General features: G+C 40.2%; 1 protein-coding gene across 1 annotated transcript in view; it reads left to right on the top strand.

Annotated features, from left to right (window-relative positions):
• Positions 1-997: 997 nt before the first annotated feature.
• Positions 998-24,934, top strand: part of ARHGAP28 (Rho GTPase activating protein 28) — a 207,395-nt gene continuing 183,458 nt past the window's right edge. The window contains exon 1 of the mRNA XM_043976564.1: positions 998-1,223. Within this exon, the coding sequence (XP_043832499.1) occupies positions 1,087-1,223 (137 nt within the window). The 5' untranslated portion in view covers positions 998-1,086. The remainder of the gene's footprint in view (positions 1,224-24,934) is intronic.

Below are 24,934 nucleotides of genomic sequence, written 5' to 3'. Positions count from 1 at the left end.
GATCACAGATCTAAACTGTTTTTTTTAAAAAATTAAACATTAGGATAATATAAGTTGAAACTCAATTGTAAAGGTGAATGTTGCAAGCAAAAAGAGTACTGGCCGGTAAAGCGAGGGGAGTAAACTAGAATTCCTCTTCCATTCCCTGTAACTCTAAATCCATGGTATTATTTTATGACCTTAGTCCTAGGTCAGCTAATGACTTCTTGTGTGACCTTGGAAGAGTTCACGGGTCCATAGTAAGTGCTTCCCCATCCCCACCCCCCACCCCCCAACCAGACGTACATTCATTCACTTGTAAATAAGAGAGTTGGGCTCTCGCTGCACCGAGATCCCAGCGTCCTGTGTTAGCATTTCTTAAATCGGTGTGGGTGAGGGGGAAGTGTTTTTTTATTGGCGGGGAGAGGGAATTACCCGATCCTCAAGAAAATCAAGTTTACTGTAACTTGACTAAATAAACAGCAACATAATCCAGTTCTTCGTTGTTGTTTTTTTTCCCCCCATGAGGAGCCGGTGGGAGAAGTAGGGAGGGAGGTAGAAATGGGGTCCCATTTTTCTTCCTCTCCTTCCTAGGCTATACATTGTCTTTCATTCTTGAGCAGGCCCCTCTTTTCTCATCTGGGGCAAGAACTAAAGAATGATTTCATTGCTCCCCCTCCGGGCTGCCAGGCAGGAAACGCTCCCAGCGCACGGATAAGCCTGCCTTTGGAAAAGGGGGGGAAAAAAAGAAAGGAAAAGGAAAAGAGAAAAAAAAAAGGAACAAAGCCAGAAAAACTTGACCAGAGGCGCTTGCTCTGAGCCCAGTAGGATTACTACAGGTTTCTAGTTTCCTAGAAACATGGATCCGACCCCCACATAGCAGGGCTTGTGGGCGGCGTTTTTAAATATATGCTAATACAGCTGACAGGAGGTGCCGCCTGGGCTAGCTCTCCTCTAGTCGTCTGTGACAGCGAACCGGGAGGGAGAAGACCGTGGCTCCGACGTGCATGGCCTTGGGCCGCCCCGGGGTCATCGGAGCCACTAAATTCGTCCATGCGGGCCATTGTCTTTGTCATCTGGCAGTAGGGGAGACATGCGCCTCTGAGAATGGAGATCAAGGACTCCGGCAGCGTGGTCCTGACAGCCTACCATTCTTACGCACCGTCTAGGATACCTAGAATTGAGCCGAGCTTCGTGCCGGAGATCGCGGCTGCCTCGCCGTCAGGCCACCCCATCAGCAGCAGGTAAAGCGCCCGGGAGACTGGATTCGGAAACATAGTTGGGCTGGGTTTGGTTTCGGTTTGTAGTCCGCGCTCTCTAGCCCCGGCATGCTAATGGTCCATTGGAGGCTGATTAGGTTGACTGCTTAGTCACCTTATCATGCCTGGATTGTTGTTGCACATTCTTCCGCCCGCCTGCGTGCGGGTAACTTGGCTAACACAGCTCTGCCTCTCTGTGTGTTGTGTTGTGTTGTGTGTGTGTGTGTGTGTGTGTGTGTGTGTGTGTGTGTGTGTGTGTGTGTGGGCGCGGGCGTCTTGATGACAAATGAAAATGGAATATTGGAATTGGAGATTGATTAGCAACTGGTTACCCCCACATCTGCTTTTCGGAGAGCCAAACTTGTACATTGGGAGAACGAACAACATTTTTTTAAAGACACAACCCTTCCTGAAAACAAACCAAAACAAAACGAGTTCAAATAGTAAGTTTATTACAAAATTTGGGGGAAAAAACACCATTATTCAACATTCTCAGAAAACTTTTGGAAGAACTCTCATTGGTAACTTCCAGCACAGAAATGGAGAAAGTCTTAAAAAATTAAATCCCAGTAGAAAGGTTCCCTCACCTCTCCCCAGCCCTCCCCTCTTCCGTCCCCTCTCCCCCGGACAGATTTCCACCCTTTCCCCGGATTCTATGTAGTGAATTCTATTGGTCCTCATGACTCGTGTGAGGGTTAGGGCGCTGTTATTTACTCCTTTATTCAATTTTTGCCCGGCAAATGGAAGCGTTCTTAATGTCTTTTGTTTTGAAAGGGGAAGAGACGAAACGTTTCTCTTTGGTTGGAGGAAACCTGGGGTCGGTCTTGATTGTATCGCGTTGCAATTTTTTCCTTTTAGAGGGCAGGAACGATTCCATTTACCATATTAAAGAAGGGACACTTAAGAAGGTGCAATTTACTGGCAAAAGTGTGACTGCTGAGAAAGGGGAAAAGTGTTTTTGGAGGATGACACTTAGATAAATGGGGAGGGGGGCAAGATTCACTAGTGAATGTTTTTTATTCGTTTTCTTGTAGGCAGGCAGTAATTAAGGCTTTGTTTTCCTGAAGAAAGATAGCAATCTTTAATTGTCTTCCTATCCCTTGAACTTCTCTTTAGTTGTGACTCTGATTACCTCTGCTTCCTAATTTAATTGACTCTTGAGGGTTTCAAGCGATTATATCCTCTTATTTGAAGGAGTTAACTTTTGGCCTACACTCCTAAGAATGCCTACAAGAGAACTCTAGTGACTATGGGTGAACAAAAAAAAATATTATTCCTTCCACTAGAGCTAATCCATTGAAATCTTATTTTTAATCTGTGGAAATGAGAAAATGACATTTTGCTTTCATTTCCTCCCTTCAGCAAATTATTTTAAAGCCAATTTGAAGATGGAACTTGATAGACCTGCATTTCATGAGTCTTAAAAGAGTGCTCTATATTCCACCAGGCTGGTGATAATTACACAGATTATGGAGCACCCAAGTGGAAGGGATGTTAGTGATGTGAGAGGCACAGCATACTTTGGAAGCCTGACCCCTTAGCCAAGACTTGTGTATTTTGAAAATGGCTCTGAGGTTGCTATCTTGTCTGTAAGGTCCAGCAGCTGTCTGGTTGTAATAGCCAGATTCTGCCATATGGGCTGTCAGGGAAAAAAAAAATCCATGTTTTCCAAAGCAAGCTCTGGAGAAAGGGCTTATTAATGCAGCATGTGGCTTTGTGGAATGCGTAATAGGTGGAAGCAAAAGAATTGGATGTTATTGCTAGCATGCAGTACAGTTGTCAATTTATTCTTGATTGTTCCAAATCCTAAACCTGTGGTTATGCCTCTGTACTCCCCAGAAGAGTCTTTGTTGTTGTCTGCCTTCTGAGATGTAGATTTAGGCCTCAACATGCCCTTCTGAATTATATTCTAAGAGAGTAATTCATTGGTTCCCTGCAATTCCAACCAAAGAGAGAAGGCCCTGTATTTACTGAGCCAGAGGCCATCATTAATCCTGCTTCTGATAACAAAAAATAATCGAGCCTAAGTTATTAACCTTTGACTTACTAACTGCTGATCAATATACTCCTTCAGGGCAAGCATTAGAATCTTTGTGTGCTAGTTGTAAAGAGAACTCTTTTCCCCTCTTTTCATCTAATTGCTTGCCTTTTCATTGGGCCCTCTGTCCCTGTGAGCCTACTGAGAGCATCAAGTGGGATTCCCTGACTTTGCAAGAATCATCCTTCTCAAGTGCTGCCTAATGTAAATCTATTCCAAAGACATCTAGGTTCAAATCCAGCCTCAGATACTTATTAACTTTTCTCACTCTGGCTAAGTCACACAAACTCTGCCTCATTTTCCTCAACTGTAAAAATGGAGATAATAACAGCATCTCTACCTCACCGGTTGTTGTGAGGATCAAATGATATAATAATATTTGTAGGAGCATCGGGCACACAGTAGGCACTACATAAATGCTTATTTCCTTCTCTTCCCCTCTCCCTTCCAATTCTAGTGATTTCTCTACCCCCTATGCTTTGGATCTGAGTAGAGAACTTTAATTCAGTTAATGTTTCACTTTCCTCATCTATAAGAGGGGAGAACTCCATCTCACTAGTTTGTGGTGAGGATCTAATGAGATAATGTCTGGTCTAGTGCTTGGAAAAAATGCTACACAAATGTAAACAAGATTCTCTAGAATGGTAGGTAGCTCCTTGTGGGCAGGAACTGCTTCTACTTTTTGTCTTTGTAGTCCTAGCAGAGTTCCTGGCACTTGTACTTGGTGTTACTTTGTGGCAAAGATACCTGCAGAGGAGCGTCAGTAAATGTTTTTCTGTTTGTTTTTTTTTAAACTTTCTATTATTGTGAGCCTTTATAAGACATATTTACTTCTCTTTGGTTCCATGGGGGATCTTCTCAATGTATTCAAGAATTATTTTTATTTGCAATACTTGATAGACGATAGTTTCACATTTTGAGAATAAAGAGACAGACTTTTTTTCCTCATTGTCACAATCTAATCTGATTCATTCTGGTAAGGAATTTATTCTATAAATATCTTCTCCCATAAATGTGAGATTTCTTCCTTATTCTCTATTCATTTTGGAAATTCTAAAGCTTTGTTCAAAGCCATAATTTTCCTGTGACTTCTTCATTACTTGGGATAACGGATAACATGATTTCACTTCGACTGGCCGATCCAAACTCAGTTAATGAGTTTACATATTGATCTGCTTCATTAATTGAAGTAGGCTGTTAAGATAATTTTCATTGATTCTTTTTTGTTGTTGTTCTTCTGAAGCTAAAAGCCAAAGGAAAACCTTTAAAACAGAAGTGGTTTTCATACAAATTCAGTAATTTTAAATGAAAGTATTAAATAGCTCTTTCTGGGGAAGTTTTCTCTTGAAAAGGGGGAACTGCATTTATAGGTATATAAGATTTGATCCAAACCAATTTCAAAGAATTTCTATCTGAGATATTTTCTGTTTGAGTTAACTAACTTCAGACAACAACAATGAAGGAGCATTGTGTTTACTGTGCAAAATTCTGGGTTGTTGGGTTGCTTAACTTTGTTCCTAATTAGCAAAAATAGCCTTTTATTCTGAGCATTGCCCATTCATTTAGCTAATTTGACTCAAATAAAAGCAGTGGGTGTCCCATGTGTTCAATTCATTTAGAAGATATGGTGGGATAACTGATTGTTACAAAACAAACAGCATTTGGTAGGTGAAGGAAATGTCATTTCCAGTTTTACAGACACTTTCTATAGAAAGGACAGGAGAGAATGAAAAAGGATGAACTCAGCTCCATTAAAAAAAAAAACTGAGAAGAAAAGGTTTTGAGACTTAGCATTGTTTCAGAAAATGGTTTGAACTAAATGCTCTCAGTGGTCTAGTTCTTACTTTCAGGGGAAATACCATCACACACACATACACACACACACATGTTCACCCCACCCACAAAATGAAAATTATCTGAAGATAACAAGCTGTCTGAAGCCTTCAAGAATTTTCCAAGTTATATACAAATGATAGAAACCATTTCTTCTGTGAAGGTGTAGTGTAAACAGCTTGAAGCATTTCTGATGTTTATCTCATTATACCATAAACTTCCTGAGAAGGCAAAAATAGTAGAGGAAAAGAACCCACTCTTCCTTAAAAACAAGTATAAAAGCTGCCCAAGGTGATCATGGGAATTCAAAGGCTATAACACTATTATATGGCTTTCCTATAAAGCATTGTACTCTTTTAACTCATAATCGCTTTAAAACAGGTCTGGATAGATTTAGTTGAAATGGCCAGTTGGGATACACATATTTGATTTTAAAGAGAATATGATCAACTTGACTTTGTCAACTGGCACTCATCTAGGATGGGGTTTTATTGTTTAGTTAAGACAACATTTATTTTTAACTGAATTCTTGCTAAATCAGGCATTTGCACAAGGGTGTGCAAATGTGCAGGCAGTTGTATGCACACACATGTACACATTCCAGGCAACAGTAGACACGTTTTTTCCTGTAGGCTTTAGAAATGCCCATGGAATGTCCTCTGGGATACTTAGAAGGGAATATAAGGTATTTATAGACCATTCTTCATGTTATGGTTGAAACTAGAGTTAGCTTCTCTGGTTTCCTTTTACTGTGGTACTCTTGCTGATCTCCTTGGTACCTCCGCATGTAGACCTGATGGAAAACATCTGGCGCTGTCCCTTAGAGATCCTTTTATTTGGCTAGCTGCCCGATCCACTTTCAACTAGGTCATTTTTCTCTGATTACAGGATGGTTGGATTTGCCCACAAAACTGTATGAAGCTAAGGATGCTGTAGAGTCACCCCAACAGGATCCTGACTTCAGGCCCCACAACAGCCATTTATGGCCTGCTTGCAGAAGAGGGTTTTACCACCTCCAAATTCTCCCTTTAAAAAAAAAAGTCATCTCGATACTCCCAGGTTTCAGTTTTCATTTAGCACACTGCCTTTCCTCCCAACAAATTTTGTTTTCTCTATCCAAGTATTAGTTATGTCTCAGTATATGTACCAGAAACGTCCTGGTAGGTCAGATTTGAACTCAGGTCCTCCTGAATCCAGGGCTGGTGCTTTATGCACTGAGCCCCCTAGCTACCCCTTGATAATTTTTTTTCTTTCTTTCTTTTTTTTTTTTTTTGGGTGGAGCAATGAGGGTTAAGTGACTTGCCCAGGGTCACATAGCTAGTTAAGTGTCAAGTGTCTGAGGCTGGATTTGAACTCACGTCCTCCTGAATCCAGGGCTGGTGCTTTATCCACTAAGCCACCTAGCTGCCCCTTGATAATTTTTAAGAGCATAAAGGGCCCTGAGACCAAAAAGTTTGAGAACCACTGCTCTAGGCTTTCTCTAAAACCATGAATCTCAGAGAAAGTGTTCACCTGCTTTGGCAAATGGAGTTTCTTCACTTGAGAATTCCCTCTAGCTATGAAGCTATGTTTAGACACCTGTTGTAGAGCATCCAGGTAATGTCGTTTTAATGTACTTGTGTCTGTCAAATTGTTCCTTCTTTGTTCCCTTTTTTGGTTCTTCTTCCATGTTACATTCATTAACTGTGGAATTTTCCCCCAAGGGTCTGTCCTGGGTCTTTTATTTTCACTCTCATCTATCTTACTTGGGTGATCTCCTCAGCTCTTATTGTTGGTGGTGGTGTTCAGTCATTTTCAGTCATGTCTGACTCTTCGTGACCTTATTTGGGGTTTTCTTGGCAGAGAGACTGGAAAGGTTTGCCATTTTCTTCAACTCATTTTACAGATGAGGAAACTGAAGCAAACAGTTAAGTGACTTGTCTAATGTCACACAGGTAGTAAGTGTCTCTGAGTCCATATTTGAATTCAGGAAGATGAATCTTCCTGACCGCAGGCCTGGCACTCTATCAATTGTGTCACCTAGCTGCCCTATGCTCAATGCAGATGAGATAGTATATTCAGCCCTAGTCTCTCCGCTGAACTCCAGTCAATGCATTTACCCAACTGCCTTTTGGACATCTCAGGTTGGATGTCTTGTAGGAAAAACAAACGCAACATATCCAAAATAGGCCTCATTTTCTTTTCTCCCCAAGCCCTTTTATCTCCTAGACTTCCCCAAGAAGATACTACCATGCTCCTGTTTACCCATGTTTGCAATTTTGGTGTCAATCTTGACTCTTTGTTAACCCCATCTACTAATTGGTTGTTAAATCTTGCTGTTTCTAAATCAACATCTCCAGCCTATGTCTCCTCTTCTCTCCTAACAGCCATCTTCTTATAAAAGATCCTTGTCACCTCTCACCAGGACTATTGCAACAGGCTCCCAATTGATCTTCTTATTTGAAGTCTTTCCCCACTGGAATCCATCCCCCACTCAGGTGCCAAAGTGGTTTTTCCCAAAGACTAGTTTTGACCATGTCACCTCCCCAACCAATAAACTACATTGACTCTCAGTTACATCCAGGATCAATGATAAAACTCCTAGTTGACATTTGGGGTTCATCATAACCTGTGCCTTCCTACCTTTCCAGTCTTTTTACACTTTACTCCCCTCCCTGCAATCCATAACATAACTTCAATGGCCTCCTTGCTGAGTTCCTCACCCATGATGCCCTATCTCCCATCTATGCCTTTCTAGTACTTGTCTCCATTCCCTCCCTCCTCATCTCTACCTTTTGAAATTCCTTGTTTTCTTCAATGATCAGATGAAATTCCACTTGGACAAAGAGGCCTTTCCCAGTCTTTCCAGACACTACTGCCTTCCTCGGACATTATTGTCCATCTCTTCTCTATATTTCTTTTATGTTCCTAGTTATTTATGTGTCATCTTCTTCATTAGAAGAATCTGGGGCAGATTGTTTTTGCCTGTCCTTAGCACCCAGCACAGTTCCTAGAACATAGGAAGCACTTAATAAATCCTTGTTGATTGATTGATTGATATGATTGTATGCAAAAATTACTTTTTTTTCTGAAAAATCTGTGAATGAGTTTCTAATTTCAATTGTCGCTCCTATTTCTATTATTGTGATTAACTCTCATCTTCTATGATCGATACTCTTTGGTTGGCATTAACCTCTCTTACAACCTGTTCTCATCCTAGTTTTTCTGCCTAATTGTACATTAATTTCTTCAATTGCACTCCAGTGTCCCAGGAAATTTAACTGACTTATTTCCAGGACTTTGCACTGTTCTGTGGCTAGGATACATTTCCTCCTCTTCACCCCTGTCTTTTGGAATCACTGGTTTTCTTCAGTACTTAGCCCAAGCGCCAAGATCTGCATGAAGCCTTTCTTGGTCCCCTTAGCTTCTAGTGATGACTTCCCTCCACTTCCTCTCTTCCCGCCCTTACTTGTGTCTGCTTTGTGTTTTGCAGATGTCTCTCTTTGTGCCTGTTCTCTCCTATTAGAATGCAAGGTCCTTGAACTGGAACCATTTCTCTTGCCTTTGTATCCTCTTGGCAACTCCCGCCCCCCCCCCCCCAATTCCTGTGTCATAGTAGGCACTTTAATAAATACTTGCTGATCATTCAACTAACTGATCAGTGGAAAGCCAGTATTTTTTTTTTCCTTACCAGTTTTCCTGAAATGCATTTTGAAATACTCCCGTTTCCCACCCCCTGAATTCTGAGATAAACCATCTACTTTGTATGCAGTATAAATATCTATTGCTTCCTTCACATGAAGCCAATTCCTTTACATCTGGGACAGTTCTTTTATACTAATTTTCTAGTCCAGCATTCTCCAGGAATTCTGGAACCTGGGGGGAAATTATTTTGGTGGTAGAGATGGGGGAGAGGGGAGGCAAGAGACCTTAGGCTTTAAAATACAGCGGCTGACTTCAATTTGTAAGAGAGGAGAGGTCAAGAGAGTCATAAAATTGGAAAGCCTGTTTACCTTAATCACATTGCATTTTTGTCCATTGGACTATAAGATCCTTGAAGGCAAATGCCTGGGACATAGGCTTCATAAATGCTACTTAATTGATTCCTTTTTTCCTCTGCTATTTCTAAACCATGCTTGGCTGCACTCCAGCTATATTCCTCATTCTTCTCCCATAGGAATTTCGACCTGCCCCTGGGACTCTGGGTTTTTTTTGGTCTTATCTTGCCTAGAAGGAGGCCCCTACACCATTTCTAAACTATGCTAAGGCATATGTACCCCTCCCCTTTTCTAGCTGCTCCTTTTATATGTTATTATCCCCCTTTAGAAAGTAACCTCCTTGGGGGTAGGGAGGTCTTCTTGTTTGCTCCTGTTTGCATTCCCAGTGCTTAGCACACTGCCTGGCACATTGTAAGCCCTTAATAAATGCTATTTCATTTCTTCATTCTTCCTTTGATAGATTGATTGTACGCAATGATGATCTCAGATGCTAATAATGTAAGGAGTGAGACTTTGACTGCACTCAATGGAACAGATCAAAATTGGTTTTGAGTACTTGTGTCTGCTTTTTGTAGTTTTTCTTTTTTCTTTTTTCTTCTTTCAGAGTTTAGGTCAGTAGCAACCTGCTTCTTTGAATTTGTTCAAAAGATTATCAGTTTAGATTTGAGGGGGATCCTAGAAGTCTCTCTAGTCAAACCTCCTCATTTTTCAGATAAGCAAACCAGAGAGACAAAGTTATTTGCCCAAGGTCAAACTGTTGCAAAGTCAGAATTTGAATTCAGGTTCTTTGACTCTAAATTCAATGTTGTTTTCATGATTTTGGTGAAATTACAGGTTTTGTGTTGAAGTTTTGTTTTGTTTTACTAAATTGCAGTGAAAAAGTAAGGATAATACTTTATTGTTCTTACAACCAAATCTTAATTTTTTAGGACCTAATTCTCTTTTTCTGGATTAATGAGACTTATTGATTGTTTTCTTTATTGTCCCCATTGTCTGCCTTTTCAGAGTTTTGCTATTACAGAATTCATCTACCATTAGGTAACTGGGTAAAGTTTATATGTCATGTAACATAAAAGTAAGTTTGTTGTTGTTTACCCTTCATTCTCAGAGAGTATCAATGACATCAGAAGGGTGATGTCTTGACTTGCAAATGAGTTGGATTTAAGTGAGGTAGAACTATGCAGTCCTCAGCTTCACTCTCTTCTCCAGTCATAGAAGTCCAATGACAAAACGTAGGTCAAGATGACTGGCAGTGGCTCAGAATGCATTTTTTTTGAGTAGCCTTTTTTTGCTTTGAATAGAATTTTATTTTCCAAAATATATGTAAAAACAAATTTTAACATCGATTTTTAAAAACTTTGTGTTCCAACTTTTCTTCCTTCATTCCCACCCCTCATCCACAAAATAAGTTATACATGAGTAGTTGTGGAAAAAGTCCCATATTAGCTAGTTGTGAGAGACTTTCCCAGGTCTCAGTTTGTCTCTGGCAACACAAATTTAGTAATTAAAGGCTAAGAATTGAGGCAAAAATGGCCTAGTTTGCCTTCATAAAAGAATCAGTCTGGGAGGGGAAGATCCTCAGAGGTTTCCAACATAAATATAAAAGTAAGTGGATTGCATTTTGTGTGTGTGTGTGTGGGCAATTGGGGTTAAGGGATTTGCCCAGGGTCACACAGCTAGTGTCAAGTGTCTGAGGTCGGATTTGAACTCAGGTCCTCCTGAATCCAGGGCCTGTGCTTTATCTACTGCTCCACCTAGCTGCCCCCAAGTGGATTGCTTTTGAAGTTGGAAGTCATCTACTGGGAGGTAGAAAATCATATAACTGAGTTTAAATTATGGGTAAAAGAATAATAAGCTGACGCTGAATAAGGACTAGAGGAATCCCCCTATAAGTAACTAATAATAACAATAGTAGAATTTATATAGCATTTTAAAGTCTGTAAAGTGCTTTACAAACATCTCATTTTGTCATCATAACAACTCTGAGAGATAGGTGCTATCATTATGCCCATTTTACAGAAGAGAAACTGAGGTAGAGAGAAAGAGCTGTGTGCAAGGGTCATACAGCTAGGAAGTGACAGAGGCCAGATTTTGAATTCAGGTCTTTCTGACTCAAGGTACAGCACTCTCCATTGTGTCATCGAGCTGCAGTGTTCATGGACCCTCATTTGCCTATCTCTTATTTCTTGTTTATTTCTTGTTTGTTTTTTACTTCTTTATTGGGTTCGGGCTAGCTGAAGTTATTATGGGTTGTTGCTGTAATATCTTTTTGTAAATATAGGTATATATATAATATATAGATGTTTATGAGTTTCATTTTTCCCAATTCTTGAAAGATGTATAAAAATGTGAGTTAACAATTTCTGTAATTCTTTTCATTTGAGGTAACTGAAAATTGATTGGGTGGGATCTGAAGCCCCAAAATGTAGTGTTTAAACCTTGGCTCTGCTGTATACTACTTTTGTGACTTTGGGTGAATTAATTCTACTTTCTCAGTTTCTTTGTAAAATGAAGAAGTTCATTTAGATGACGGTTGTGAGAAAATAATTATTAATAATGGGCTTCTAGGAGAGACCCAGAGATCAGTTTCAGTCATTTCTCTTCTCTGCTCCAGACAGTTCAGCTCTTGCCTGGGATGAGCCCAAGGGAACAAAAGAAATGGAGATAGACTCTTTTGTCTAGCTCAGTGAAGAACCACACCTAGATACCAGACTTTGCTCTTCTGTGAGGGTCTTTTGCTTACTCATTCTCTGATGTCATCTGTAGAGGTCATTTTAATTTAGACCACCCTCAAGTCATGTCAATCCATGGAACTGAATGATGGTAAGCAATTAGCTTTGATAATGACTCGCCTCTATCTAAAAATCGTAAAACCCTTGGCTACACCAGGCTCCCCCCTACCCCCCCCTTCCTCTTAGGACAATGTAGGTCTGAAGGCCTGAAACCATGGGAAGTTATCAAAACACACGGTCAGTACTTTGCTGATATATAATATTATTTGATATAATGCTTACTGCCCAAACTGGTGCAATAGCCATTTAATTTATAAAACACAGCCATAGAAATTTAATTAAGTACAGTTATAGCAATTAATTTATAAAATATAATTTAGCTTAAAATTAAAAAAAACCCCAAACAAACCACACACACGGTTCTGATCTCTGTAGTGGGAGGGAAGGAAAGAAGAAGAACGTGAGGAGAGCAGTAGTCTTTTATTGCCAGCATATTCTCTCATATATCTGGAAGTTATGACACACATACTTAAAATTTTAAATAGTGCATATATCTCTCTTCTCTCCCAAAATCAACAAAAGATATACTTTATTTGAAAAGCATCAGCTTCTTTTCTAATTCCTAGGGTTAGGGGAAGTGGAGTAGGCATGCATCTCTCAGAGAACCAGCTGGGGCATCTCCTGATGTCCTGATCAGTAACCTGCAAGCTAATTAGAGTCTCTACAGGATATTCTATCCAAAGCCTCTTATCCAGACAGATTATGACTGCACACACAGAGTAGGAAATCTAACAGTGAGAGTTAATCAACAATTTGACAAAAATGTATTAAGCACACCATTCCAGAGGGTTGTTGAGCTAGGTGCTAGGGAAATACAGAATTTAAATTAGACTCAGTCCTCTCCCTCATGGAATCGATAGTAGATTATAGGAGAGGTGGTATTTGCAACATTTAAGAAAACTCAAAGTTGTTAGTCAATAAACAGTGTCAGGCACTGTGCTAAGCACTAGAGATACAGAGAAGGGCAAAAGACAGTGTTTTCAAGGAGCTCACAGACTAATGGGGGGGAGACAACATTCAAACAATTATGTATGAACAAACTATATGTAGGATAAATTGGAGATACCAAATCCAAGCAAAGAAATTCAACAAACATTTGTGAAGAACTTACTATGTAAAATTTAGGTAGGACATGATCCCTGTCCACGTGGAACTTCCTCTTAAAAAGGGAAAAAATGACACGATATGAATAACTCCAGTTGTTAAATATTAAAAAACAAATGATTATGTGAAGACAGGGGGTGGGGATAAGGGAAAAAATTCATTTGGAATCAGAGAAGGCTTCCTGGAGGAAGGGGCATTCAAGTTGGGTTTTTTAAAAGATAGGTAAACGGGGCAGCTAGGTGGCGCAGTGGATAAAGCACCAGCCCTGGATTCAGGAGTACCTGAGTTCAAATCCGGCCTCAGACACTTAACACTTACTAGCTGTGTGACCCTGGACAAGTCACTTAACTCCAGTTGCCTTACCAGAAAAAAGAAAAAAAAAGAAAAGATAGGTAAGAATGCAACAGGTAGAGAAGGATGGGGATGGGGAGAGAAGGATGTTCTAGGTATAAAGAACAATGATAACAATAATTATATATTTATACACACACACACACACACACATATGCATACTTTATTGTGCCTAATGGTAGCCATCTCTAGGGTGGGGGAGAAAAAGAGGGGGGGTAATTTATACAATAACTTTATTATATCTTTAAAGGGAATAGCAAATTGTACATAATAGAATTGCCTCTTTTTATTATACTATGCTATAGAAACACTTGATTTATTCCATAAATTTTTTTTGTTTTTTTTTAGTGAGGCAATTGGGGTTAAGTGACTTGCCCAGGGTCACACAGCTAGTAAGTGTTAAGTGTCTGAGGCCAGATTTGAACTCAGGTACTCCTGACTCCAGGGCCGGTGCTCTATCCACTGTGCCATCTAGCTGCCCCTTTATTCCATAAATTAAAAAATAAATGAATGAGTTAAGAAAAAGAACAAGGAGATAGGAGACAGTAAAGCCCCAAATAGGTTTGACTGGAGTGTAGAGTATGTGGAAATGAATAGTTTGAGATGAGACTAGAAAGACAGAGTGGTGTAGATTGTAGAAGGCTTTTAATGACCTTTAAATTGGTAGGTAGTAGGGAGCTTCTGCATTGTCTTAAATGCCATGAGGCAGATGTGCCAGTATGAACAATAGATTGGATGGAGGAAAGACTGAAGGCAGGAATTACTATTCAGACACTTGCTGGTAAACTGTGTCAGAGATGCCAGAGATAAACAAATTTTGTAATTAACTAATAATTGCATGGAACTGTACCAGTAACTCAGTCTTGGTACTGATCACCTTTTATGCGTCCAAAGGAGCTGGCAACATCTACACAAGTCTGTGAAATCCTGTAAGCCAATCTATAACCTTGTGTTAAAATATCTGGGGAGAAGAGTCACAGAGTTTGAAGGGACCTCAGTCAGAGGCAATCTCTTCCTACTTGCACCAGAGCAGATCCCAACAAACAGCCATCCAACCTCCACTTGAATATCCGTATTACTTCCGAAAGCATTCCATTCCCATTTTTGCACAGCTCTAAGATGTTTTTCTTTACCTTGAGCCTAAATTTGCTTCCCTGCACATTCCATACATTGTTACTAGTTCTGACCTCTGCAGCCAAACAGAACAGGATGAATTGCTCTTGCACAAACTAGACTTTCAAATACTTGAAACACTATTAAATACAAAAGGCAACTAGGTGGGCAATGGATAGAGAGTTGGACCTCTATCAGGAAGTCAAGATTTGAGTTCAAATTCTATCTCAAATACTCACTGGCTGTTTGATCCTGGGCAAGTCACTTATTTTGTCTGTCTCAGTTTCCTCATCTGTAAAATAGAGATGATGATAGTGTCTACCTCCTGGTGATGATAAAATGAGATAATATTGGTAAAGTGCTTTGCAAACCTCAAAAACTCAAACAACGTCATGGTGTATTCCAATTTTGTTCTCCAGGTTAAGTTTCCCAAATTCTCTCAATTAAAAAAAAAATTACAAAGCAAATTATGTACCAGGCACTAGGTGTGAGGGATCCAAAATGATGAAACCATTTCTTCCTTGGAAAGTTTTCATTATATCGGGAGATAAAACAGATAAGTAAATATAAAGGAGGGAAAGTGCATTAACAACTGGGAGTATTCTGAAAACCTTGCCCTAGGAGGTAGCACCTTAGCTGAGTATTAAGAGGTAGAGGTGAGAAGGTAAGGTGTTCCTGGCTTGCAAGAACAGTCTGTGCAAAGATGAGGAGATGGAATGTTCCCATCAAGAAAAGGTTGGTAGACCAGTTTTGGTTGGAATGTGTAGTATATGAAATATCTGGAAAGGTAGGTGGGAGCCAGGTTGTGTAGGGCTTTAAATGACAAGCTGAAGAGATTGTATTTTATCCAAGATGCCATCCATAGGGAGGCCTTAAAGATTTTTGAACCAAGGAGTGACATGGTTATACCTTTGTTTTAGGAACATTTGTTAGTACCAGCTGCATGGAGGATGGATTGGAGAGAGGGAGACCAATTAAGAGGTTTTTGCGGGGCAGCTAGATGGCGAAGTGGATTGAGCACTGGCCCTGGAGTCAGGAGTACCTGAGTTCAAATCTGGCCTCAGACACTTAACACTTACTAGTTGTGTGACCCTGGGCAAGTCACTTAACCCCAATTGCCTCACTAAAAAAAATTAAAAAAAAAATTAGATTTGGGAAGAGGCTTTTGCAATAAAGGAGATGAGAGTCTAATCTAGGGGTGGTGGATGTGTGAGTGGGAACAAAGTCATCTGTTTTTCGCATGGTATGGTCCCTGATGCTCGAGCCAGCTTCCTGCCTACCTTCCTTATGAAGCATAATACATTTATGAGAAGTACAAAACTTGTCATCATTTCATATAATTATATTTTAATGAAACCATACTGGTGGGACTGGAAGCCAATAAGAAGTGAAAAGTTTCTACGTGAATTCTGAGGCTATCTTTCTTTCTTTGAGGCAATTGGGGTAAATTTTTTTTCCTATTTATTTATTTATTTTTTCCGTTACATATAAAGATAGTTCTCAACTTTTGTTTATACAAGTTTTACAATTTCAGATTTTTCTCCCTCCCTCCCTCCCTCCCCTCCCTCCCCCCTCCCCAGCAGGTAATCTGATATAGGTTTTATATATATATATATATATATATATATATATATAACATTAATCCTATTTCTGCATTAGTCACGTTATAAGAGAAAAATCAGAGCAATGATGAAAAACCTCAAAATAGAAAAAACAACAGCATCAAAAACAAAAGAAATAGTATGGTTCATTCAGCATCTATACTCCACAGTTCTTTTTTTTTTTTTTCCTGGATTTGGAGATCCTCTTCTATTATGAGTTCCCTGGAACTCTTCTGTACTGTGAGATTAAAATTGGATATTAGATCATAAACCTACCCTACTTAACCTTTCCCTTAATTTATCTCCCAGACTAGTAAATGGAAGAAGCTTCTGGTTTTCTAGATAGAGCTTTTATTGTATGGTAGTCACAAGGTGATGTTGATTAGAAGGATAGGAAAGTAGAAATACAATACAAATCATCTTAAGTCTAGGCTTAGTCTATATTCCATATAAAACTCACCAAAAACCGAAGACCACCTTTGGGGAGAGAGACCGAGTCAAGCGCATGCTGTTAACCGAGAGCCGGGCCGAGTCAAACTCCAGGCCTCATCTGTCTGTGCAGCGCAGCCAGGAGACCAGCGGAGCAGGAAAAAGGCCCCACTTCCATTCTCTCCTTGCCTTTTAAGCTCGCACCCCGGAAGTCGAGTGCTCAGCAGGCAATCTGGTGTGCGTTGCAGGCGGACTGGTGTGCGTAGCTCATGCTGTTGGTCTCCTCCCCAAAAGGGTGGTCCTAAAAAAAAAAACTGGTGTCTCTCCATTATCTAACCGACTGTTAAAACTTTTTACCACAGTACCATTGCATTGGTGAGAAGAATATAGTCCATCACAGTAGATCAACACTCAATGTTGATGATACTGTGTACAATGTTCTTCTGGTTCTGCTCATCTCACTCATCATCAGCCCACGCAAGACCCTCCAGGTTTTTCTGAACTCCTCCTGCTCATCATTTCTTACAGCACAATAGTATTCCATTGTATTCACATACCACAACTTGTCCAGCCTTTCCCCAATTGATGGGCACCCCCTCAACTTCCAATTCCTTGCCACCACATAAAGAGCAGCTATAAATATTTTTGTACATGTGGGTCTCTTTCCCATGATTTCTTTGGGGAAAAGACAATTGGGGTTAATTTAAGTGACTTGCCTGGAGTCATACAGCTAGTGTCTGAGGCTGGATTTGAACTCGGGTCATCCCAGCCTCACGGCTGGTGCACCAACTACCTGCTCCCTGAAGCTATATTTCAATTTATGATAGAACCTTTAAATTATACCCTTTCTTCTTTGAAACCACCTCTAACTTTCTTACCTCCCAACCTGTCCCCACTCAAAAAAAAAATTAATGTCATAGCTCAAGCTGACAATAGATACTGGCCATTGTGATCAAATCTACATTTCTGGGCTAAAATGAAGGAAATAGACTAGTGAAAGAGAGAAAAGGTATGGTCAGAGAGGTAGGATTAATTCTATCCCATATAACCTTCTGAAGTTCCCCTGAAAACAATGATCTAATGGCCGGTATAATTCTTTTTTTTTTTTTTTTTTAGTGAGGCAATTGGGGTTAAGTGACTTGCCCAGGGTCACACAGCTAGTAAGTGTTAAGTGTCTGAGGCCGGATTTGAACTCAGGTACTCCTGACTCCAGGGCCGGTGCTCTATCCACTGTACCACCTAGCTGCCCCCGGCCTGTATAATTCTTATTACCTTGTGAGGCCTTCAGTTGTTATCCTGAACTGTTGCTTAAATAAGTTCTCAGAAATTTAACTTAATTAATGTCTTTGTGTATTATCTCCACACCTAGATCCTAAGCTCTTTGTGGGTAAGGATTCTTTTACTCAAATTAGGTGATATTTGTAAGAGCATAATAATAATTATTATTATAATAAAAGTATAATAAAGTAATCATCTGTAAAAAGCACAGTGCCTGACACATAGTAGGCCCTCCCTACTTGGTGTATCTCTCTGCTACACCCATCATGGGACCTTGAACTTAATAAATGTTGAATTACTGTTTGTTGATTTGATTTTGGGCTATTAATTGCTCTATCCTGTGATAAAGGGGCAGTAAGTATATAATGGCTTGATCACATAGAGGGGCAAATGAATGAGTTAAGGATTCTTGAAATCACTTGGGATTAAAAAAAAAAGTTACAGTTAGGACATTTTTAATATTCAAGAGTCAGTCACTTAGTCAATCCCATCTCTTGTTTATCCAAATGATAAAAGTGTGTGAAAATAGAGATGTGCCAAAAGAGACATTCAAATTAGCTACATAAATAGATTCAAATAACTGGTAACAAGGATATCTTCCCCTCAGTTGGAGAAAATGTTTTTAATCCCTTGGCTCATGTTCTTCATAACTCGTTCTTGGACTTGATTATCTTATGTTAATTGCTTATTCTCTGGAACTAATAAGCAAAATAATGCTGTATTACAAATTATCCTTCATGGCTTTAACAGTGTTATTCAATGACTCCTTTTAATGTGATTTACAATTTGAACATGTTTGGGTGGGAGATGTTGAGGCATAAAATCCTACTTTGAAGTAAATTCATGGTGCTGTTTTCCCTCCCTCTTTTAAGTATAGTCTAGTTTTTACTTAACCCTGATTGGAGAAAGACCTAGGAGATTCAGCCAGAATCATCTCTAATTTGGAGGCTTCCCAAGAGGAAAGATGAAGCCTAAGTCTCATTTAAGAATCTGGGTCCAATTGGTTACTTTTAGGGGTTTAATGAGGTCAAAGTCTTCTACTATAATTTGATATCCACAAATTTCATCAATGAAATTTCCTTCCTCCCCTAATGCTGATCATGGCCTTAGCAGAACATGCTTGTGAGGTGCTGTGAAGAAAAAAAATCATCACCCTGTGGCTAACCTGGTAATGTCTTTTTTGACTTATGTAGGGTAGCCTTCAGACAAAAGATGTACAGTCAAATCCTAGACTCATTCTCAAAGCTTATACTCAGTTTTATATGATTGCCTTGAACTTATGATAGAATATCCAAAGAGTGGAAAAATTGGGACATTAATTCGTTGTTGGTGGAATTGTGAATTGATCCAACTGTTTTGGAGATCAATCTGGAATTATGCCCAAACAGTAATTGAACTGCCTATAACCTTTGACTGAACAATACCTCTACTAGGTCTATTTCCAAAGATGATTATGGAAAAAAAAAAGAAATTGTATGTTCTAAAATATTTATAGCAGCTCTTTTTTTTTGTGGTGGCAGAGAACTGGAAATTGCAGGGATGCCTGTCAATTGGGGAATGGTTGAAAAAGATGTGGTATATGATTGTGATGATATATATGTGAGGATAAATATATCACTATTGTGCTATAAGAAATGATGAACTCATTGTTTTTCGAAAAACAATGCATGAAATAACGAAGAGCAAAATGAGCAGAACGAAGAGAATGTTGCATACAGTAATAGCAATATTGGTTTTTAAAAAACTTTTAAAATTTGTTGTTTTTTCTTTTTTCTTTTTTGGAGGGGCAATGAAGGTTAAGTGACTTGCCCAGGGTCACACAGCTAGTAAGTGTCAAGTGTCTGAGACTGGATTTGAACTCAGGTCCTCCTGAATCCAGAGCCAGTGCTTTATCCACTGTGCCACCTACTTGCCCTGAAATATTGTTTTTTTGGGGGGGCATTAAGCATTTATTAAAGTATATTAAATATTAGTAAAGAGAGAACACATGGAGTTCAGAAAGTTCAGAAGCTCTACATACCTAGCACAAGGCGCTGCCACTACCTTGGAGTCTCAGACCAAAAAGAGCTGCAATATTGTTTTAAGAATAACTTTGAGTGACTAAGTCATTTTGACTATTATAAATACCCAAATTAACTACAAAGGGCATATGAAGGAAGATACTATCTGCATCCAGAGAAAGAACTGATAAATAGAAGTATGTATAGAATGATTTTACATTATCATTTGTCTATTTCTCTCTCTCTCTCTCTTTCTCTCTATCATCTATCCACACACATATTTGTGTCTAATGGTCTCCATTTCTAGGGTGGGGGAGGAAACAAAGAAAGGAAATTAAAAAATTTACATGATAGCCTTCTTGTATATTTAAAAGTAATAGCAAGTTGTACATAATAGATTTTCATCTTTTAAAAATTTATTATACTATGTTATGGAAATTCTTGTTTTATTCCATTAATAAAAAATAACCAAAGAGCAAAAGGTTCCCTCTTTAATTAGAATTTTATTTGTATATAGGATAAACTTCATAAAATACACAAAATGCTTGCATAAGCACTCCCTCCCCCCCCCAAACCCCACCAAACAAATTCAGTTGGTGGAGGGGGGAGATGGGGCAGAGAGACCCAGTATGCTATAGGGAAGGCACTCATCCAGAACACAGGTCAAGGAATGAAAAAGTATTTATTAAAAATGTTTACTATATTTTAGGCACTGGGAATAGAAATAGAAAAAACAAGCCAGTCCCTGTCCTCCCTGTAATTGAGGGAGATAGGACATAAAAGAAAGTTCAGCTGCCAGGAAGATGGAAAGTCTTGGAAGTTCTAAGGGCACAGCTGCTGGGAGGATGGCAAAGCCCAGGGGTCTTTGGGTTACATAAGTAGGTCATCCAGGAGTGCTGGGGGACTGTACAGTTTAGAGACAGGGCAGATGGTAAAACCTGGAGGGCATTAGGAAACAGTGGCAGGACAGATGGTAAGGTCTGGTGGATCTCCTCCAGGGACAAGATAGAGTTGTTGACCTCCATCTCATCCAAAACCTATAAACAGGCAAACAGCTCTGAAGAGAGAAGGCAAGGGGAAGGCAGGGTTAGGTAGGATGCAGTAGTGAGTATTCCCATTTCTCCCCCTAATCCAGCCATCAGATTTCCTGAGGCTGGAGGAGGAGTAGGAGGAACAATGGGGAGGAGAGAGGGGAGCCTTCACTTGGCATTCCTGGATTGCTTCTGGGACCATCAGGGTTTGGGAAGGGGAAGAGGAAGACAAAGGTGGAAGTGCCACCTGGGCAGTGAGTGGTCTTCCTTTGCTGCCCTGATGTCCCTCATAGGTTCTGGAAAAGAAATAACCTATCTGGTATTTTGCTACCTAGATGTTAAGCTGGTTCTGTGCTACTAGAGGAATTTTAGGATTAGAATTTTCTTTTTGTTTTTGTTTTTGGTGAGTCAATTGGGGTTAAGTGACTTGCCTAGGGTCACACAGCTAGTATTGTGTCTGAGATCAGATTTGAACTCAGGTCCTCCTGACTCCAGGGCCAGTGCTCTATCCACTGCGCCACCTAGCTGCCCCTAGAATTAGAATTTTCACAGAATTTTAGAGTTGGGAGAAACCTCAGTGGGCTTCTAATCCAACCTATGCCCCAAAGGAATTCCTACTATAATAATACACATCAAGTGTTTATCCAGCCTCTTCTTGAAGGTCTCCATTGAAGGGGACCTCACCACCTCCTGAGGCTGCTCATTCTACTTCTGGACAGTTCTAATCTTTTATTTATTTATTTTTTTGGTGGGGCAATGGGGGTTAAGTGACTTGCCCAAGGTAACACAGCTAGTAAGTGTCAAGTGTCTGAGGCTGGATTTGAACTCAAAAACTCCTGAATCCAGGGCCGGTGCTTTATCCACTGCACCACCTAGCCGCCCCCTAATCTTTAGGAAGTTTTTACCTAAATTTGCCTCTTTGCAGCTTCTACCCTGGAGTACAAAGTGGTCAGCACCTTGAAGCAAAGGCCTGGTCATCCCACCCATAGTTGTGGCTGTAGGTGTCACTTCCATACCAGTTGAGGAATAAAAATAGAACCTCATCTATTATATTCTTGGGACTTAATCCTAATATCTCAGAGGATCTCAAGCAACATTATCAGATGACCCTCGATTAGTTGGCCCTTGAAGGGTCCATATTGAAGCAAAACCCCTCCTCAGTCAGCATCTGACTAGGTTCAAGGGGAGACAGGATAAAATTCTGTTTTTAAAGAAATTAATCCTGTGCTGTTTGGGACACTAGAACCACACCAAGTTCTCAGAATCTGGGCAGAAACCCAACCACCTTCCTCCCATATATTTCACATTAGATATCCTTCCCTCTCAGCTAATTGCTTTATCCTTAGCTCTTGTTCCATTCTCTATAAGCATCTGGGAATTCCAAAGCAAATTACAAACAGGAATGACAGTTTCATCAGAACCTGGCAAGAAAGAATAGCACAATGTCACAACAGGGGAAAGGAAGGTGAGAGTAAGTATCTTAGCTGAACTCCCACAGCCAGTAACTGGTTGAGCAAGAATTAGAATTCAAAACTGCTGACACCCAGTTACCTGGTATAACCACTATGACACTGGCTTTCTCTCCCACAGAGTGCTGTAATATATTCAGAGAATAAGAAAGAGAAACACAGGAAAAATATGAAGGAGGAGAAGAAGAATGATATATAAATGCTATGTGTGTATATATGTGTGTGTGTGTGTGTGTGTGTGTGTGTGTGTGTGTGTATTATACATACATATACTTTTTTTAAGATTTGCAGTGCACTTTACAATTGTGAACTCATTTGATCCTCACAACAACTCATTTTCCAAATGAGGAAACTGAGACTATATAACTATAGCTATAACGTGCCTGATGTTGGATTTGAACTTGTCTTCCTGAGTCCAGCATTCTGTCAGCTACCTTGCTGTGTTGTTGTTTAGTCATTTTAGTCATATCCAACTTTGTGACCTCATTTGTCATTTTCTTGGCAAAGATACTGGAGTAGTTTGCCATTTCCTTCTCCAGTTCATTTAACAGATGAGGAAACTGAGGCAAACAGGGTAAAGTGACTTGCCCAGGGTCACACAGCTACTAAGTGTCTGGAGCCAGATTCTAACCCAGGAAGATGAGTCTTGCTGACCACAATCCTGGCACTCTATCCACTGTGCCACCTAACTAACATTACCTTAGCTGCTCAAGAAACACATTCCCTAACTGTGAAACAACCTACCGTGTTTAATTAGGAGGGGGAAATGGTTTGGATTGTGGTGAGGCAGTAGGGAAGGGAGTAATGGAATACTTTAGCTTTCTTTCACATGTTACAACTGCCTGGTTCATGTTAATCTTTTTTTGGGGGGAGGGGCAGGGCAATGAGGGTTAAATGACTTGCCCAGGGTCACACAGCTAGTAAGTGTCAAGTGTCTGAGGTCAAACTTGAACTCAGGTCCTCCTGAATCCAGGGATGGTGCTTTACTACACCACCTAGCTGCCCCTCATGTTCATCTTTTTTGTTTGTTTTTGGTGGGACAATGGGGGTTAAGTGACTTGCGCAGGGTCACACAGCTAGTTGAGTGTCAAGTGTCTAAGACTGGATTTGAATCCAGGTCCTTCTGAATCCAGGGCCAGTGCTTTATCCACAGCTCCACCTAGCTGCCCCTCATGTTCACCTTAATATCACTGGGAGAGCTCTGAAACAGTTTCAGTGACTTTTCATAAGCAACTTGAAGAATAATATTTTCTGACCTCAATAGAGTAAGCACTTTTTAAAAAAGAAGCAGACTGTACATTTCTTGAGGCTGCTTGGGCCTTGGTATTTCAAAATAACCACAAGTCAAAATCTCTCCCTCCTTTCTTATAAAGTTCAGTGATTACAAGGTCAGCTTCCTACACGGGAATGATGCTTCATTATGGAAAGTTTTACCATAATGGACTCCCAACTCTCTCTAGTTGCTGCAGCTATATAATTTGGAAGAGAGGGCTCTGCCAAACATGTCTGAAGTTAACTGTGTCATCTCTTAGGAGGCCCTTAGTCAATATTGGCTAACCCCATATGATGATCCATTGTCTATGGGAAGCCCAAGTAACTCCCGAGTCCATTATGTCATCGCTCGTGAAGCAGACTGTACGATTCTAAATAAATATAATCCTTCTCTAAACCAGACTTTTAAAAAGCTCTAACAAGGGAGTTTCTCAGAAAACACTTCCATGATTATTTTCCTTAGTGTCACCAGAAATGGACTGATGCCCAAGGAAACTGTTTTCAGCCCCCCAAAGGGAAATAAATCACCCATACTCTTCAGTCCTTCCCACCCCCAAATCTTTACACACACACACACACACACACACACACACACACACACACACACACACACACACACAGAGAGAGAGAGAGAGAGAGAGAGAGAGAGAGAGAGAGAGAGAGAGAGAGAGAGAGAGAGAGAGAAACAGATTTGGTGGCCAGTTACTTTTGTTTTCAATTGGATGCTGATTCTACTGAGGGTTTTGGGGTCTTACCTCCATTATCTAAAGGAGTCACTATACAGAGCAGTTTGCTTGACTCTAGTTTGCCATTAAGTTCCTATGTTGTAATTTCCCATCCCATTGAAGGTATGACTGCTTTTGCAAAGGGAATGAAGCAAATTCCTCTGAGTTTAGAGCAGTGGTCTCCAAAATGGTGAACTATGGTCTGGCCTCCAGGAGGACTTGATCAACCAATATAAAGCTGGGAAGATGGGTCACATCATACCCTCTCTATGGGCTTGTCTCCAATACAACCCTATCTATTTTTTTGGGGGGTGGCAGGCAATGAGGGTTAAGTGACTTGCCCAGGGTCACAGCTAGTTAAGTGTCAAGTGTCTGAGGCTGGATTTGAACTCGGGTCCTCCTGAATCCAAGGTCAGTGCTTTATCCACTGTGCCACCTAGCTTCCCCCAACCCTATCCTTATCTCTTAGAACTTTATTATTCTGCTCTTTCCTTCATTCTGCAAGCTACCAACCTTCCCCATCTGAGCTGGGCATTAATCTCTGAGGTATAGTTATACCCTAAGGAGATCTGGGTACCCACAGTAAAAATGCCACTGGGAAAGCTTCTAGTATACTCTCCAAATATATCCACTCCCTACCCTTCATATCCCCTTGTGGTTGTGAAAGACCCTGGCTCTGTTCT

This window comes from Dromiciops gliroides, chromosome 1, assembly GCF_019393635.1.
Source record: "Dromiciops gliroides isolate mDroGli1 chromosome 1, mDroGli1.pri, whole genome shotgun sequence".
NCBI classification, from domain to species: domain Eukaryota; kingdom Metazoa; phylum Chordata; class Mammalia; order Microbiotheria; family Microbiotheriidae; genus Dromiciops; species Dromiciops gliroides.
Note: the sequence above shows the minus strand (reverse complement) of the source record. Positions and strands in the feature narration are given on the sequence as shown.